At 39.5% G+C, this 19,632-nt stretch overlaps 1 protein-coding gene across 2 annotated transcripts in view; it reads left to right on the plus strand.

Annotated features, from left to right (window-relative positions):
* The window catches only part of DPYD (dihydropyrimidine dehydrogenase), a 370,709-nt gene that overhangs the window by 158,944 nt on the left and 192,133 nt on the right, over nucleotides 1-19,632 (plus strand). For both annotated transcript variants that reach the window (XM_086752907.1, XM_086752908.1), the window contains exons 9-10: nucleotides 14,324-14,431; nucleotides 17,546-17,715. In XM_086752907.1, coding sequence (XP_086609033.1) covers nucleotides 14,324-14,431; nucleotides 17,546-17,715 — 278 coding nt within the window. The remainder of the gene's footprint in view (nucleotides 1-14,323; nucleotides 14,432-17,545; nucleotides 17,716-19,632) is intronic.

The raw sequence follows: 19,632 nt of genomic DNA on the forward strand, positions 1-19,632 counted from the left end.
GCATGGCTTCTGTTCTACTTAACTGTGCGCGTACAGGTTACAAATATTATTGATTGCAAGGGTCAGTGAAGGCTGGAGGGAGGTTATGTCGCTTGATGCTATTTGGTAATTTTTAAGGGACAAGAGCTATGAACCCTCATAGCAGCTGGGACAGGTACAGTTTAAATCTGACAAATGGAGATTTATGTTTGTGTGAGCTGGCAAAGCCCTTCAGGTAGAAATAATAAATGGAAATATGATAGGTTGTTTTATCATAGGTCAAATAATGTGCTGTAGAAGAACAGGGGAAAAAAGATTTAATTATTACCTTTTCATCAGAATGCTCTGATGATAGGTTTTCAATTGTAGATCTCTGCTGCAGAAAAATGAATAATGTTTAGAAGTCTTTTTTTGAGGCATCATTTTAAAATATATGTAGACATGGTTTACCTGAGGTGATTCAAAAATGAAGTGTAGGTGGAATGATATGAGAGTAATTACTGAATAAGCTTTATAGCATCTTTTTGTTCTTCCTTGTGGACAAAACTTTTGTGTTAATATTCTAAGATTTAAGATAAGACAATATAATATGTTAACAAAGAACTGGGAGACATTATTTGTTTCCTATATTGAAATTTTAGAGAGAGTGGTAATTATTCAGTAGCATTTGGAAGACATTGCTGGTTTACACTGAACACTTTTACATTTTGATGGTGGGGGGGGAAAGGTTTGGGTGAATCCTTGTTACATTTTAAAAATAGGAATAAACAAAGTCTTATATTTTGCAAGTGCGGAATTTTCTTCCTGGCTAAGTAACATTTTACAAGTATTTAATATAGATACAAATATATAGGGTACAAAGCTGTAATTGATCCAGCCTGTTGTTTCATATTTACAGTATTCAAATAGAATGTAAGCTATGGAAGTAGCATGCAACTGAGTAATATAGTGGGTTAAGAGAAATGTCTATAGTTAGATATTTCAGTGATTCTTAACTGTTCTATTTCGTCAAATTTAGAACATAAAATTATAAAAATCAGTATTTGTAACTCTTTGATACCACGTATGGGCCATTATATTACTATTATATCAAAAGCAGAGGATGATTTTAGCTACTACAAGTTGATGTTAGAATATAATGTTTCCAGGGATGGGCCATCAACTACCTCTCTGTGCAACCTGTTCCGGTATTTCACTACCCTCGGTGTAAAAATTTTTTTTCTTTATATCCAGTCTGAATCTACCTCCTATTTTAAAACCATTACCCCTCGTCCTATCACAAAAGGCCCTGCTAAAGAGTTTCTCCCCGTCTTTCTTATAAGCTCCCTTTAGGTATTGAAAGGCCACAACAAGCAGTCCCCGGAGCCTCCTCTTCTCCAGGGTGAACAGCCCCAACTCTCTCAGCCTGTCCTCATAGGAGGGGTGCTCCAGCCCTCTGATCATCTTCGTGGCCTCCTCTGGGCTTTCTCCAACAGTTCCATGTCCTTCTTATGTTGGGGGCTCCAGAGCTGTGGAGGCAGTACTCCAGGGTGGGGTCTCACCAGAGTGGAGCAGAGATTAAAAATCACCTCCCTTTACCTGCTCGCCACGCTTCTTTTGATGCAGCCCAGGATGCGGTTGGATTTCTGGGCTGCAAGCGCATGTTGCCGGCTCATGTTGAGCTTCTCATCCACCAGCGCTCCCACGTCTTTCTCCTCAGGGCTGCTCTCAATCCATTGTCCGCCCAGCCTGTATTTGTGCCTGGGATTGCCATGACCCAGGTGCAGGACCTTGCACTTGGCCTGGTTGAACTTCATGAGGTTTGCACAGGCTCACCTCTCCAGCCTGTCAAGGTCCCTCTGGATGGCATCCATTCCCTCCAGCGTGTCGACCACACTGTGCAGCTTTGTGTCATCAGTGAACTTGCTGAGGGTGCATTCTATCCCAGTGTCCATGTCACCAACCAAGATGTGAAACAGGGCCGGGCCTGATACCAGCCCCTGAGGAACGCCACTCAGCACCAGTCTCCACTTGGACATCAAGCCGTTGACCACCACTCTCTGAGTGCGGCCATCCAGCCAACTCCTTATCCACCGAGTGGTCCGTCCATCAAATCCATGTCTCTCCAGTTTAGAGACAAAGATGTTGTGTGGGACAGTGTCAAGTGCCTTGCACAAGTCCAAGTAGATGACACCAGTAGCTTTTCCCTTATCCACCTGTCTTTTCCCTGTAACCCATCGCGGAAGGCCACCAAATTGGTCAGACACTATTTGTCCTTAGTGAAGCCATGTTGGCTGTCACAAATCACCTCCTTGTTTTCCATGTGCCTTAGCATGGCTTCCAGGAGAATTTGCTCCGTGACCATGCCAGGCACCCCATTGCAACTTCCTTGCTGTACAGTGCCTGAGATCTGACCAACAATATTATTCCAGAATATTAATAACTTAATTATTCCTCATATATTTCCACAGGATGAATTTGCTGCCTTTGACAGATATTTTTTTCAACTGTTGCTTTGCAGCAGTGTAGAGGCCTAGTATTTAATTTTGTGATGCCAACTAAGCATTTGCAGTTTTTTCTTTGTGAATGTTTTGCATTAGATTTGTTCTCATTTTATCCATTCCCTGTATATTTACCATATGTAGCTTCTATTGATCCAGATTTTCAAGATCTTTTCCAAATTTTTTAAAAATAAAAAATTAACATGAAAAGATACTTTCTATGCTAACGTTTGATTTTCCCTTTGTAAATTTTCATTGATTTGATTACTCCAGTGTGCCTGCATGACTGCCTATAAACTGGACACATTAAATAGGTAGGTTATAATTAATCTGCTTGGGGAAAGGTATTGTTTCTATTGCAAACAGCTATTGTAATATTTTCTGCTTTCTTTTCAAGAGTCTGTTGCTCCCATCCAGTTTATTTTGCTTTCACCTCTACATATTCGGATTTACTGTGACATATGATTTTTGTCATTATAGAATTTTTGTGTCCTTCAAGTTACTGATAGGCAGTCCCCAAGGCAATGATCTTGCTTTTGTGGCCACTTCACTTCAGCACTATTTACTGAACAAGAGGAAGCACTGGGGCCAGCTTCTTTTCCTCTAGCGTGGTGCAGCACATCACACTGACAAATAGAATCTGGCTGGTGTCTGGAGGAAAAAACAGCCCCCCTGTGTTTTTCCTCTGCATGTTAGTGCTAGGAACATACTTGTAGAAGGAAGAGGGAAAGGAACTGACAGCGTTAGCATGTCAGATCTTAAAGTTCAGCATCCCTGCTATGCCAGTTCAAGGATGCTCCTGAATAATGACAGCTTATGCCAGTGGTGAGAAGTGACCAAATTCCAGTCAGGACTAAAAATCCACTTCAGCTCTATTGGAAGCAGACTGGAGCAAGCTCTTTTCCTGGATGGAGTGGTATGTTCTTATATTAGAGATGGATTTGACTGAGACTACTAAATGCGTTTTTGCTAGTGACCTTTTCAGATTTGTGGCCAGTATAATAAATGTTACCAAGATGACATAGAGAGATTTGCAGCAATATTCCACTTTACTTTTTACAGCAGATGTTTCTTCAGTTACTCTGTATTACAATTTACAGAACTCTTATGTTCTACAAATCAAGATTCATAGCAAACTGTTTCAGTGCTTTAAGTCCTGCAATAAACAATACCAGGCAGAACAGAACCAGGGGGAAGGTAAGCAGACTTCTGCATTCATCCTTCTCTATGATGAGGTTTACTTCATAGTAATCTTCACATTTCAGCACTTTCTTTCACCAGGACTGCCATGTAACTTCCTGGCATCCTCAGACTGACTATTATTTCAAATATAGACAACATTAAAGTATCAGTTTCCAACCTGAGAAGAAAGGCTAGAAGTACCATCTGTTCCTTAATTTATATCTTTGTCCACCCTAGTATCACTTCTTCTAGTGTGTCCTTTAAAGAATTATCTTTTAAAAACACTTAGCAATACTGTATGCTTCAGTTCTGAGGTATGCATTTTAAAAGAGTGCTTTCAGAGGATAGGAACTCAAGTCAAACTGGGAGTTGAAAATCTTTGTGGTGCTTAATTGATTACCCAGATATTGAGAATCTCAAAATCACCATGTCATTTCTTCAGATTGTGTTTAATTGTCCTGAAACACTGATGGTTTTCACTAAAACACATTACCTTGGTCATACTTGAGTGTTATCCCCCAAAATGCAGGTCCCGTGTGTTGACTGTAATAAAATTAAGAGCAGAAATTAAGACTAGAGATAGGCTGTGGAGGGTAAACTAAAGCCATGAGAAATGCTGGAGTACTTATGATATAACCAAATTAGAAGTGGACTCTATATTTGATGTGGCTAATAAACATTCATGTTTGGATGTTTTGGTTGACATTAGATGTCAATCTAACCTGATAATGAGATCATTGAATATTGTGAGGACAGACCACAAGGCTGCAGTGTTTTGTAATCCAAGCTGAGACATTCAACACTGATTGTGTAGTCATAATCCTAATTTCCGTCTCTCACGTGGATTAATTTAAACTCTGCCTGTGATTCCCATCTATGGTCTGAAATTTTGGCTACATCTAAACGGGGATTGGATAATTGGCTTGAAAGAAAAAATGGATTGTAAGAACAAATTTAGTTCTATCTGATCTGGCTCCTTCATTCCTGTTATTTTAATACCATTTGCAAGAGCTCAAATCCTTGTCTCTGTGTCTTATTTAGCAACAAAGTAAGGTGTGAGACCTGTAAACTGCATTACTTCCATGTTCAGCTACTTATTCAGATGTTTTAAAAAGACATTATAGTATGGACGTAGCTATTCAACTTGGAATGCACTGCAGCAATTGTGTATGGCTCTGGTTGATAGATGTGAAGGGTGTTCTTTCAAATGTGTTGTACACAGTGTTCATTCTAACTTGAAGGTAAGAAAAGGCTAAGTAAGTGTCTTCTAGTTCTTTTACTTTTCTCCCTTTTCTTTTTCTATGAACAAGGCCTTTAGCCATCATTAGGACATTACTCCTACAAGCATTGCAAGTGTACCTATTTCAAAGTAAAGAAATAATTAATAAAAAACAGTAAAAAGGAGCAGTTATATTACAAAATAAATCTACCAGGCTTACAAAGAAAACAAATTTGAAAGAGCCACCTGCTGTGGAGATGAGGCAGTAATCTCAACAGCAGGAAATAAACGGAGAGAGGAAGAAAATACAAAAGCATAGACATTAAAAAAGTAATTAAAACACTTATCTCCATCGACATATATAGCAAACAAAAAAAAATCAACCACCTAGAAAACATGCTGTATTGAACCTCACAACAGGAAGTAACAAAGCTGCCACCATAAAAAAATCTCCCACAAAACAAGAGAGATCCTTTAAAAATACAAGCCTCAAAAGTATTTACTAATGTGTTAACCACTAATGGACTGACCTTGAGAGAAGCTGAGCGCCTGCAGAGCATTTTCAACTTTACTGGGCGTTTAGTCTTTCAGAATCAAACCTTTAAAAATGTAGAGGGAGTAACTCTTTAGATAGCAGTGACTTTCTGTTCTGTTTCTGCTGAATGTCATAGCATGGATGGTAACAATCCGTTTAATATAGTCAGCTATGTGGCACAGCTTAGGCACCATATTTGGATAATGCATTTCAAAACAGTTCGTATCAAAATTGTGGAATATTGATCCACGGACAGCAATGTTATCAATATTGATATGAACAAATATGACTTCTTATAAACAAATAGGTAGAGCATATGCCACTGCATGCAAATAGGCTGTGTCATGTCTGGGGAAAACTGTAAATTTGATGGTTATGAGAATTTACTGTTTCAATGTTATTTTTCAAGAAAATACTTCAATGTACTTAAAACTCATAGTCCAATTTATATAATTCATGGATTGTGTGACATAAAATAAAACTGCTTTAAATATGTAGGTTTTGATCTCCATTTTCCCAGACCACAAACTAGATGTGTTCAAGAAAAACAAAGCATTCAGAAATATTAAAGGATGCTTATGCGCTTTTAATTTACAATGTGTTTTTTCTTCTCTACCATGCATCTTTGTAGTCACACTCTGACCATGTGGTACATTTAGCTGCAAGTCTCTGGGCAAGTATGAAATGCTATCAGAAGTGTTACATATGAAGTATTTTTATACGGTAACACAAGGAGCAAGTTGGGATACTTGGTGTGTAAAAGGGCAGGGAGATAGGACAAAATAGGTACTATTTTTTCTTAATTCATTCTTAATTCAGAAGGGCTGTTTCAGAAGGGAAATGGTGGATTTATAAATTTACTTTTAGAGGGCAATTATCTTAGCTCTTTATCTAGTTTTAGCACATCTTTTAAAGAAAATTTAAAAAACGCTTATAAAAAAATATTGTTAACAAAAGTAACCTATCAGACCACATCAATTCCTCTCTAGAATTCATATCAGTTTCTCTCCGTCAGCCTTCTGTGGCTCCTATGTCCAGGGCACGTGAGTGGGAACAACTCGTTATTCCTATTCCTCAAGCTGGCCAAAGGTGAGGTGTTGCTGGTGCAGAACCTGTGCTGCCTCATTACTGGGCTGTGTTCAGGTTTGTTATGCTGATTAGCAGGCTGGGTCTCAGCTTGGCCTTTTGGGTATTACTTTAGGAGACTTGCGTTGGCACCAGAGCAAATACACAGCTAATCATATGTTTCTTCTGCCCACATGCAGTTTCTTATCAGATTCACATGTTTTTCTCCTTGTTCACAGTAGATTCTGACAGCTCAAGGCTTTCCACCTGATCCTAGGATCTCCTGGGCCTTCCTTCCTCTGCAGATCCCTGTTGTAGAGGCTGGGAAGGGCAGAACAAGAGTTTTCCCTGTAAATGTGATTTTAAAAAAAATCTTATTTAACTCTGAAACATCATCAGGTTTTCACAGATATGGCAAAAGGTGGAAAAAAAAAAACCTTCCTATCCTCTAAAATTTTACCTAATGTTCTATATTTACATGACATGAGAACATTAAAAAAAAAAAAAGTCATATAAATTGGTGACTGGGGTTTGATGTTGGTTTTGGTTTGCTAGTTTTAAAAGTTAGAGAAAGGGACGTGCAGAACCAGTGAATCAAATTTTCTTTATTTTCTTTTGAATTTGGTTTGGTTAAATTTATAAATGTAATGTCATTTTGAAACAGACTGGAAAAATTCATTTTAAAAAATGTCAAAACGTAGTGTCTTGGCTTTTTAAAAAGTAATTCTTGGTGTATTCAAACACAGATTGCATTCACCAGCCTGAATTTATATTTTTACCTGAATGTAAGGGATTAGTAAAAACAACTCAGCCAGTTCTCAACTTGAAAACTCTCTTCTGTCAGGATAGCAACAGCTAAGAATGCAAAGAGCGGGAATATTGCTTGAAAGGTCCTAGCTCTTTATTTGTTTACCTGGTCCAGCTTAAGTTTTTCCAAAATGTGGTGTTATCACAATTAAAAATGAATCAAACCAAACTTTTCAGCGTTTGATGTGAGGAAAACCAGAAAACCTCACAAGCATAGAATCATAGAATGGTGTCATGGTTTTGTTAGTGAGGGGGGCCCTAAGGTGGTAGCTTCTGTAGGAAACTGCTAGAAGTCGCTCCCCTTTGTTCAGTGGACTCGGCCGGGCCTAGGGCGGACCTGCTGCTGGCCAAGGCCGAGCCGATTGGTAGCAGAATGTTCCATGATAATGCCTCTGCGATAACGTATTTAAGAAGGGGAAAACAGAAAAAAAAAGAAGAGAGAAGATGTGAAGAAGCTGAGCAGGGGCAGAGGCGCAGAGGGGGAAGCGCAGGCCTATGGGCCTTGCAGGCCTCACCCTCTGGCCTCTCGCCAGGCGGCCGACTGGGCTCAACTCGGTCCGGCCCGGCTGCAAGAAGTGGAAAGGAGATGAGAAGTGAATAAGATGTAAAAAAATATCCTGAGAGACATCTGCCAGCCTGTTGTGAGGAACGGCTGCAGACGCCAAGGTCAGTGAAGAAGGAGGGGGAGGAGTAATGCGACTCCTGGCCAAGATTCCCCTGCAGCCTGTGGTGACGACCATGGTGGAGCAGGTTATCCCCCTGCAGCCCATGGAGGTCCACGGAGGAGCAGAGATCCACTTGGAGCCCGTGAAGGACCCCGTACCGGGGGAGGTGGATGCCTGAAGGCAGCTGTGGCCCGTGGAGGGCCCGCTGGGACAGCTGTTCTAGAGGGACTGCACCCGTGGAAGAGATGACCCATGCTGGAGCAGTTCCACAAAGGACTGTGGCCCGTGGGAGGGACCCCATGATGGAGCAGGGGAGGAATGTGAGGAGTTCTTCCCCCGACCATGAAAGCAGCGGCGAAAAACAACGTATGATGAACTGACTGCAACCCCCATTCCCTCTTCCCCCCCTGTGCCACTCGGGAGGGGAAGGTGGTAGAGATAATGTTAAGCCTGGGAAGAGGGAGGGGTGGGGGGAGGTTATCTTGTTCTCTGTCTCATTATCCTGCTATTTGTAGTAATAAATGAATAGTTATCCCCAAGTCGAGTCTGTTTTGCCCGTGACGGTAACTTTAAGGATTTCTCCCTGTCCTTATCTCAAACCTCGAGCCGTTTTTCTTATATTTTCTCTCCCTGTTCTCTTGGAGGGTGGGGGGAGTAAGAGAGAGACTGTGTAGTCTGGTCCCGATCAGGGCTGAACTACGACAAATGGTTAGAGTTGGAAGGGACCTTCAAAGGCCCTATAGTCCAACCCACCTGCAAGAAGCAGGGACTTCCCCGACTAGATCAGGTTGCTCAGAGCCTCATCCAACTTGGCCTTGAACGTTTCCAGGTATGGGGCATCTACCACCTCTCTGGGCAACCTGTGCCAGTGTTCTACAACCCTCAGTGTAAAAAATTTTTTCCTAATATCCAATCTCAATCTACCTCCCTCTATTTCAAAACCATTACCCCTCGTACTATCACAACAGACCCTACTGAATATCCTCTCCCCATCTTTCTTGTAGGCCCCCTTGAGGTACTGGAAGACCGCTAAGGTCTCTCTGGAGCCTCCTCTTCTCCAGGGTGAACAGCCCCAACTCTCTCAGCCTGTCCTCATAGGAGAGGTGCTCCAGCCCTTTTATCATCTTCGTGGCCCTCCTCTGGACCTTCTTCACTTGGTCCATGTCCTTATGTTGGGGGCTCCAGAACTGGACACAGTACTCCAGGTGGGGTCTCACCAGGGCAGAGTAGAGGGGGAGAATCACCTCCCTTGACGTGCTGGCCACGCTCCTCTTGATGCAGCCCAGGATGCGGTTGGCCTTCTGGGCCACAAGAGCACGTTGCCGGCTCATGTTGAGCTTCTCATCCACCAGCACTCCCAAGTCCTTCTCCTCAGGGCTGCTCTCAATCCATTCTCTGCCCAGCCTGTATTTGTGCCTGGGATTGCCACGACTCCCATGCAGGACCTTGCACTTGGCCTGGTTGAACTTCATGAGGTTGGCACGGGCCCACCTCTCCAGCCTGTCAAGGTCCCTCTGGATGACATCCCTCCCTTCCAGCGTGTTGATGGCACCACACAGCTTTGTGTCATCGGCGAACTTGCTGAGGGTCCACTCTATTCCACTGTCCATGTCGCTGAGAAAGATGTTGAACAGGGCCGGGCCCAACACGGACCCCTGATGGATGCCACTTGTGACCGGTCTCTACTTGGACATTGAGCCGTTGACCACCACTCTCTGAGTGCGGCCATCCAGCCAACTCCTTATCCACTGAGTGGTCCGTCCAACTAACCCATGCCTCTCTAGTTTAGAGAGAAGGATGTTGTGTGGGACAGTGTCAAAAGCTTTTGTAAGCTTTGTCAAATGCTTAGTAAGCGTTGTCTCTTGTAGGCTACTGTATATTCACGCTTCAACTTCAGCTCCATTTTTTTTTGTCTGGAGATTTGTTTTCAGTCACCTGCTAGTGAAAACTGCATTTGACCCTTACCAAGGATGAGGGCTTATTTTGTATGTCAGTTATTAAGACTGACTGAGAAGTTCATTTGAAACTGAAAATCTGCCCAAACATGTCAGATTTAAGTAATCCAAACAATGAGTTCAGGTTCAGAAGACATTCCAGTTTCTGAGGAGAGTGGGTTTGATCAAAACAGGAAAGAGAGACATGCTGTGCCTCCACTCCTGCTTGAGTTTTCCTTTCCAGACCAGGCTAATAGTTACAGTAATGGCAGCAGAATTTATTTCCTTTTCAGACTCGGCTGATTGATGTGTTGACGTGCCTTGATTTCTTTGGTGCAGCAACCAAGGGGAGTAGGTGCATTGCTCTGCATACCAATCCCCTACGTTGTGCTTGCATCACTCTTGTATATTGCCTTGTATACCTGACAAATTGACTCTAATCATTTAGCGATTCATATTTCATCTGCACTCAGGAATTGTGAGAGGATCTGAATTCTGTCTCTTTAAATGGAGATGATGGACTTACCACCAGTTAAGAAAATTAACATGCATCAGTATGGTGAGGACAAAGAGTACGCGATCTTGACAGGAAGCAGATGTTGTTTTTTCTGATGTATATATGCATGTATATATTTGTATGTATATTTAAAGGATGTAAAAATGAGAGGTTAAAGTCTGTGTTTTCCAAAGCCACTGTTCTAGTGGCTAATGACTTTGGAAAGGATATAGTGTGTCAGACATGGGAGAGACACCAATGCCGAGGTGTAGCTCACTGGAGAAGGGGTTGTGGTGATCAAATGAAGGAAAGAAGGAAAGAGGGCTTTATATTAAGAGCGTGATGCTCACTGAGAGGCATCTGGAGATGAGAGGCAGCGCCTAGCAAACTGGAGGGTCAGGAATAGAGCTAAATTGCTCTCTGTGCTGTACATGACCCAGATTGGGACTCTCTAGATTAGCTTTTGCAAAGCTGAACTAGATCTGTCATGCAAGCTGTTATTTTCATGATGTTTCTACTTTCTCTATTCTTAGTAAATGCTGTTTTCCACAGCCCATGAGGCTTCATTTGGATATCAGTTGCTTCAGAAGCTTGCTCCCTAGCAGCAGCAGGCAAGAAGACTGAGGCTTCAGGAAGTCCAGAGCTTTGGCTGCAGCAGGTGTGGAGCCAGGTATAGCCCTCTGCTCATATACAGGCCTTCAGAGTCCATCTGAACACCACCAACGGAACTGTGTTTCTAGGCTGCCTCCTCTTGGTTGCCCTTCAGAAGAATTGTTCTTCAGTGCAGACAAAGGAAATAATTGTTGTCACTAGACTTTGATATAGGTTATTTAAAGATAGGAGACCTAGAATAGAGAAAGATTGTTTCAGGACAAGACATACCAAGTAATAAATAAAAAAGCCTTTCAGGTGGCTTGCAGGTTGATGTGGAGAGCAGAGAACTGACTACCATTGGCTTCAGCCTAAAACCTAGGAGAAAGACCTCATGATTTTCTAAGCATTTTTTCTTGGGTGGCTCCTGGCTATTTTGTACTACTGTGTGAATTCCCTTTTGCTAAAGGATCTCTCTGATTTGTCTTCAAAGAGTATTTCTCTTGGTTCATTATTTTGACCTAAATTGTGTCTTTCATAGATGACTGGAGTTTTTTAAATTTTATTTCTTCTCTAAACGACTTGCTCAAAACTACATTTTTCCTCTACAACTGTTTTTTGTCAAATGTTCTCTCTCCTGAGAGGCTGTTGGCTGTTTATCAATATTTGATCTTTCTATAAAGCGTACTTCTGTGGGGTGGCTGTTTATTATGAAATGATGTCTCTCTAAAGTGGATCTTACCAGGTCTTGATCTCTTCCTCTGTTTGTCTGCCTCCCTCTCCCTCTTTCTTAGTTAGCCTAGTGGCTTTAAGAAGTACTCAATCTCTCTATTTAACAAAATTAAATGCAATTGTTATAATGGCAAATACTAAACAGCAAAAGCAGATACATCAGAATCCAGTACAGCTTCCAGCAGATGCTTAGCAGAGCTTGAAACTGTGCCAGGTGTTTATAGGTATAAGAGAAAAATCACCTGCATTTGCTTCAAATGTAAATATTGCAAAATTGGTATTCACTGAGTTTTCAGCAAAATGAAAAAAAAAGTAAAATAAGTAGCAGAAAATGCCATGCATACTGACTACCTCTTAGGCTTTTTTTTTCCTGCCACATCAGCCAGGGTAAACATGATTGAATCCAATGCATTCCTAATCCAACTCCTTTGATTGCAGTGACACTGAACTTAGTGATAAACCTGAACCATGAACATTGCAACATTCCCTTAATTCTACTCTTTCTTCAGCCGATGGAAGCTAAATTACTGATGCTGTTAGAGACTATATTGTTTTCATTAGAAGATGATAAAAGCAGCAAAGATAAGTGGAAAAAATATATATTTGTGAGGGTCTCTTCTTGTTTTTGAATGGAGATAGACTTTAAGTAGAAAGGAAATTATCTTTAATGCAGGCTGCACGTCTCACTAATGACAATAGTCTTTCTCCCAAGAGTAAACTGAGGCCGCTGAGCTGGTTTATGGATACCTCAATAGAAGTAGTTGCATTACTCTGTCCTCTGCCTGTAGGCTATCACTGAGAGCTTTTTATGAGGTGCTCTTCTTGCTGTAGGTAATTTTGCAATATATACATAAAGGAAAACCTATGCAGTTTTTAAAACACTTTCTTTAATGCATTTTACATATTGTACTTTCAATAGCACTATGTTTTTCTGGCAGCCTCTTAAGATATCCATTATTCATTCCTCATTAGCTGATATTCCAGTCTATGCAGGAAGTACAGCATTCAAAGGTCTTGAAGTTCAGTACGTGCTAGTATTTTCTAACCTTATTTTTCTTAATATCAAACTATAGATCAGCAATGTTTTGAAAATCGAGTGTTCAGCAACTTGAGTCATGATTTTTTTTTTTTAATAAACAGAGATCAAGAAAGTGCTCAATAACATGAAATTTTTGAAATGCAAAAATTTCAGTATTTTTTAATTTGGTTTTTGGCTTGTAAGCCTTTTGAATTCACTTAGTGCATGTTTTCATTTTCTTCACTGAAATTGTTAAAACTAAAAATATATTTTTTTTTCTTCTTGTATTACACTGACTTCATTCAGGGATCTAGAAGTTAAGAAACTTCCCTCATATCAGGTCACTCATTAAAAAATCTGAAGCTTTCTTATGACTGAGTCCTGATCTTAGGCTGTAATGAGACAGCTTTTTGCTGCCTCAGTAATATAAAAGGCCCTAAACTCTCCCTACTTGGAACGGCACTTCTCAAAGTGCAATCCGGCCTTGTCATTGACAGCAACATGGTGTTATGGGGGTCTTCCAGACCAGTATGTCTCAAAGAGGAGAGATTAGTCTGCTGTCATCCATGCCTGAGAACACAGATTGCTTTGCATGCTCCAATTCTGCCTGCTTGCTCTGAGGACTCCTTGGTTCTAGTGTGTTTTCTTAGAAAAATTGTTGGCATTTACTCCATTTCAGTATGTAATTATTAATTAGCATGCTTTGATAATATTATGAGTTTTTAGATGTAAATATGAAAGTCAAGGTCCTGTTGAAAATACTGTGATGGATCATTGCAATTGCATGAAATAAATGATTGAACTTCTGTGTCAGCTAGGCTGTTTTTTTGTGCTGTCCGAATGTTCACACAGCAACAAGAAGACATTCTTTGATAACTGGAAGATACTTTTTGCTGCTTTCTTGTAATTGTAAGGTATTTGTTGCTATTATTGGTTGTGAAGTGTATCTCTGTCTATATCCTATGGCTTCTGTATAAATGTGTGCTATTAATAACTATAAATAGATGTCAGCCAATAAGGACTTGAGGGTTTTGAGAAAACAATCAAGAATGGCAAAAAATGATGACATACAAGTACTTGCAGATAAGATAGATATACAGCATTGCCGTTTGTCCTTCTCTCCTCATCAGTTAAGGTGTTTATTATTGCCTCATTTGTATTATCTGCAGACTAACTATATTGAAAAGTGCCTGAAAACAAAGAGAACAAAAACATTTCACATCAGTAAGAGTGTATGCGAGTGCAGGTAAAGCAATATGAGGAAAGCTTACAAGAGTCTTCTCTTCCCCAGTAGCTTCCCTGCTCTTGCATCCTGTGTATCCTGTTCTCTCTAACCATTTCCTCTGCTTTTGTCTCGGTATGAGTTATGCGAGTACACAGGTTATCCAACAACTTTATTTTCTAGTGCCAGTACTATTAAAAGATCACCAGTTAAATAAGCTGTGGACTACAAACATGAAGCTATGGCCATTTGTGATTTTTTTTTTTTTAGAAACATCTGAAGGTTTGTAGAAGTGCAACTTTGAGGATGTTTTTGAGAATCTGTATGTGATGTAAAATATGTATTGGTCATTGAAATTTCCCTTTTAGTTCTGATACGCCTTAAAATATCTATTTTAGGTTTGCCAGAACCAAACAGAGACAGTATATTCAAAGGACTGAGAATGGATCAAGGATTCTACACATCTAAAGACTTCCTACCTTTGGTAGCAATGGCAAGTAAACCAGGTGTGTGATACTGGGTTTTTGTTGCAGTCATGCTCAGTAAGCCATTAGCAGTTATTGATATATCAAAATAGACAACTGGTTACACAGCATCACATCCAATTATGAAGCTCTTTCCAATGAACAGGTCTGGGGCAGGGTTTTCTCTTGATCAGTTGCAACCTCAGGAGTGTGGTGAGGAAAGTCAGTCCTAGAGACTGTAAAGGAAATGGTCATATGTACAAATCTAAGCACACGGCAAATCATTAACTCTAATAAGTCGTATTTATTATTTTGAATTATATTCAAAAGATGTCGTAAGCTTCTAATTTGAATAAATTATCTTTTTAGAAATAGTATATATAAAATAATCTTGACAAAAATCTGATATTAAAGATGTTGCTGGCCCATATAAGCAGCTGCTTTGTATTTTGTTGATAAATTATTTTACTTGATCCCAGTCATGTGCTGCATGTTTTTCAGACACATTTAAGGGAGCACTAGTTCCTTACACAAAGAAGGGGCAGGACTAAGACTCAGGACAACAGTAGTACATCATGAGTTAATAAGACAACACTCAGTTCATAGGCACCAAATGCAGTCTTGTTTTATGCTTTTATGTGCTTGTTTTGAGCGCAGAGATGGGTGTGTTTGCTCCCCAAGGAGTGTAGTTGCTTTCAGTGGCCCTGAATGTGAAATCATAAGCCCCAGATGCATGTATGAGATGGTGCTTGTTATTTCTATGCCATGTTCCCTCATACTCCAGATTCCCCAATGTGTTGGTAACAAAGAAATTCCATGTACAGTTTTCTGGGCGTATACCTAATGCAATATAGGGTCTTATACGTATGACCCCATATTTAAACATACATATACCTTTTTTATCTACAAACTGACTTTCTTCTGAGCATTCAGAAATTTCTTTTAGCATCATATAGAGTTGCTTGCTTATTTAGTAGACTTTCCATAAACAATGTGTTAAAGAATATATCTTCTGCGGCAAATTATTCTGCATATAAAAGTGAAGTTTATTACCCCATCTTATGCAAAATATATAGGAAGGGAAATTCTGCATCCCATCTGTCTCATCTCTCTGCTGTTTTGATCAAATGCTTATTTCTCTCTGTTTTCTTAAGCTCAAACTGAGCTCAAATGGATTGGGAGAAAAGGGTGGAGTTTTGGGGTTTTTTTTTGTTTGTTTGTTTGGTTTTTTTTTTAAGAAAGAGATGTTTAAAAATGAAACAGATTGAGAATCTGCACTGCAACCATTTGTAGATTAACAAAGGAAAAATAAATTCTGCAAAACAATCCTCTCATGTAAGAATTTAACTAAAAATACTTTAGAGAATTCTGTGAGGACATGTAGCACTTGTGTACTGTAAGTTGTCTGCCTTTCTATATTTTGTGATTCACATCTTTTAAAATGTTGCAAAGTAGCACTCTCGATTTGACAGGAAATTTAATGATTTTTTTTTAATTTTAAGTTTAAAATGAAAAAAAAAGGATGAACTTTCAAGAGCTAACCTTTTCTGACTGACAGTAATAAATAGCTCTTTGGTGTTGTCTGTTAATTAACATGGTCTCTTAATTTTCCTAGTGTCTGTCTGTAGCTGTAGCCACCTCTTGTTCCCTAAAGCGTGAAATTTTAAAATAAAATATACATGTCCTATATCCTCTTTTTTTACTATGACAGTTCTCTAAATAATAGACTTATTCACAGTAAAATACATGTTCTGCCTGCTTATTCAGTTCTGAATACCACTTGTTAATATACTTTCCTCCAAAACGGGTTCCTCTGTCAAATACATAGACATGAATTTACCTTGGGAGTGGCCTTGTTACCAAGCGTGCTGCTGTGACTGATCTGTTTTAGACTAGTCCTCTAATGGCCCTCTGAGCTGCCATTCCCCTGCTACCCTTGTGCTTTCTCCGCTGCTTAATGTACAATTTTTGTGAAGGATTAAGTTTGTTAAAAAAAAATTTAGAGACACTTTTAGAATAAGAAGCCTATTAAGTAAATAGTAAATGCAATGCTGTATACATGGGGAAAAATAATAGTATTTGCCATACATCAAGCATTTTGCAAATGGAGAGAGATTATGTGTATCAGGATGTTGTTTCTTATTCCGTTTACATGCCTAAATCAAAGGCATTGTTTCCTTGAATGATACTTGCGTTTCTTTACAATTGCATCTGAAAAATCTGCTACTATAGCAGGGTACTCAAGTTACAGTGCAATGATTAAATGGACTGCTTAGCTCCTCCTGATTGAAATTATCATGAACTTATTGAGAATATAGCTTTATATTGTTTATGGCATTATTTTTTAAGTTCAGGCAATAATTTGCCTGAACAACAGTTCGTTGTATTTAAACTTGTAACGAAGTGCAGTCTCATGCAAGGAACACACACAGTTCAGTTTTACTTAAGTATTTCTTGTATAATCGAATCATCAAATACAAGCTGTAGATGGCAAACACATAATGTCATCATTCTCTCCATGTAACTTTTTGCAAATCATTTGTAGAAAGCCACTGGAGATTAAATGTTTTCTCCCAGTGGAAGATGTAGGAATTACTGTAATAATAATACTCTTTCTGCCTCCTGTTGAGCTGCCTTAGAGAACGCCCTCTGAGAACCATGTCATAGCCAAACCAGTGTCAATGCCTTGTAAAAAACTGACTGGGGGGACTGGAGAAACTATTTCACAAAACTATCTACAAGTGGTCATATTTTGAAAAATATTCTTTATAATCTGTTAAAAGGTGTTGCTTTTTTTAACTGGGGGCGATAATGAATCTGGTAAGAGAGAAACTTACTCTTTGAATAAAAAGATCTCACAATGCTGATTTCAACTTGATAGGACCCGCAGTCCTACAAACGTGTTGTCTTTTGAATTCTTTCCAGATAGAAAGGTGCAGCTGCTTAGAGTACTGACTATGAAATTATGTATATGAGCATATCTTTAAAATGGGAATAAAACTGTCTTTCAGTGAAGCAGAATAATTTGATAGTGACACTCCACACTTGGAAACTGTAAGATGCAATTTTACACTGCTTTGAGTACAAGTACCTTTTGAGCTGTGATGCAGAAATGGTTTCTCTACTTGAAAATGGGGTTTTCCTTTCGTCTTTCAGGGATGTGTGCCTGTCACTCTCCATTGCCATCAATACATGGAACTGTGATTGTACTTGGGGCAGGAGACACTGCTTTTGACTGTGCAACATCTGCTTTACGCTGTGGAGCTCGTCGCGTGTTTGTGGTCTTCAGGAAGGGATTCACTAATATCAGGGCTGTCCCAGAAGAGGTAAAATTGAATAACAGCATTTATGAGAAAGAATATTGATTGTTATTTCTACAGGGCCTGAAAATGTCCTATCAGTACTTAAAAGACATCTACTGAAGATTTTGTTTATAAAAAATGCTTTTAAAATGTATAAATGTTTATTAAAGAATTGAGGCTCACTTTATGTAGTCTCTGTATAAATCATTTTCCTCAGTTGTACCTCTTTACTGTAAAATCAGAGAAAGCTTTTGCCTACAGGAGATAGAATTTCTTGTACATGAGAAAATACAGTAAAATTTTTAATCTTGGAAGCACCACAGAGATCAAACAGCCATTTGAGTACTGTAGGTGACTCTTCAGGTCATGGTTAGATCCTAGAATGATACCTTCTGGCTGCTGTCTAATGAATCTCTGATCCTGATGTTGCCTTGGGAGCCTATAAAATCTTGTAAGAACATTACTTACAGTGATTTTGGTTTTGAATCACTGCCAATGTCAGTAAAGCAATGTTATTCATTACAGATTTCAGCATTGAATTTTATTTTTAGTTTGGCTTTGCACTTTGGCATTTATCAGGACATCTGTACATTTTTAAACTGATTGTCCTGATTCTGGCTAGGACAGAGTTAATTTTCACCTGAGCTGGGAGAGGAGCTGGAGCTGGAGGCACCTGTGGCTGGGCACACCCCTGGGATAGGTCACTGATTAGCCAACAGCTGGGATATTTTATCCAAATTGGCCCAAGGGCTCTTCCATACCATGTGACATCATGCTCAGTCTATAAAGTGAGGGTGGGGCTGAGAGGATGTTTCTGCTACTTGGGAGGGAGCTGGGCATCAGGATCAATGGTGAGCTATTGTACTGGAAATTATGTGCTGAAGTATATTTTGTTATTGGGGTTTGCTTGTTTGTTTTCTATCTTTGTTTTCTTTTCTGCTATTGTTCTCTTAGACTTTTTTTTTTTTTTTTTTTCCAATTTCAACCTATGAGTTTTGCCTTCTTTTCTTTACCGATTCTCCTCTTTGCCCAACTGGAGGGCGAGGGGAGTGAGTGAGAGACTGCGTAGCTTGGTCCCCAGAGAGGCTAAACTATGACACTGACTCTGCTTCCTCAATGTATTTGTACTACAGGAGGATTTTTTTCAAATTAAATTTTCTTATTTTGGTGATCTTTTCCCATTATCATTGGTTTGGTACATACTTTACACTTCTGCGTACTTGAGGATATCAGGACATCTAATGCATCTTTATCATGAGATCTATGGTAGTTTGGTAGATCTTAGAGATCTTATAGAAAGGGAATGGAGGTACAAAAAAGTAATAGAGGGTCTCTTGATGCATAATCTATTTCTGTTTCTGTTGCACTTCATTTTAGAATTCTAGACGCAATGAGACTACTGAAGCCATTGCACAGACAGACTCATGTGCTATTCAGATTCTTACTAATCAAGAATCAGCTGTAACTCTGAACCAAAATCTTTGTTAGCAGCCTGGGTAAATTCCTAAATGTTGTCAATATTTACATTCACACAGTGATGTAGTGACCTTGAAAAAAAGTAAAATAAAAGTAGCTTCAGCCTAGTAACGGCCACACTAGAATGATGTCAGGTTGGATATTACGTGTTCAAAAACGTTTTGTTGTGTAAACATAAACAATCAAATTTTGAAGACTTTACTAAGACAAAATGCTGTTTAACTTCAGTAGTTTTACCACAGCAGAGATTCAGAAGATCTTAAGTATGGATTGTCACTCAGAAAACTGTTGTTTGCACATGGTAGTCAGCATTTAATAACATCTTAAAATCATAGTAAACACAAATTAGGGCAAGTACTTAGTTAATACTAGGCTTCTTCTTAAAAGATACAGATAGTTACATGAGGTAACTCTTTTGCCCTCAAAGGAGTCATACATATTCAAAGTAACAGGGAGCAATACGAA

This window comes from Chlamydotis macqueenii, chromosome 8, assembly GCF_036417535.1.
Source record: "Chlamydotis macqueenii isolate bChlMac1 chromosome 8, bChlMac1.mat, whole genome shotgun sequence".
In the NCBI taxonomy this organism is placed as follows: domain Eukaryota; kingdom Metazoa; phylum Chordata; class Aves; order Otidiformes; family Otididae; genus Chlamydotis; species Chlamydotis macqueenii.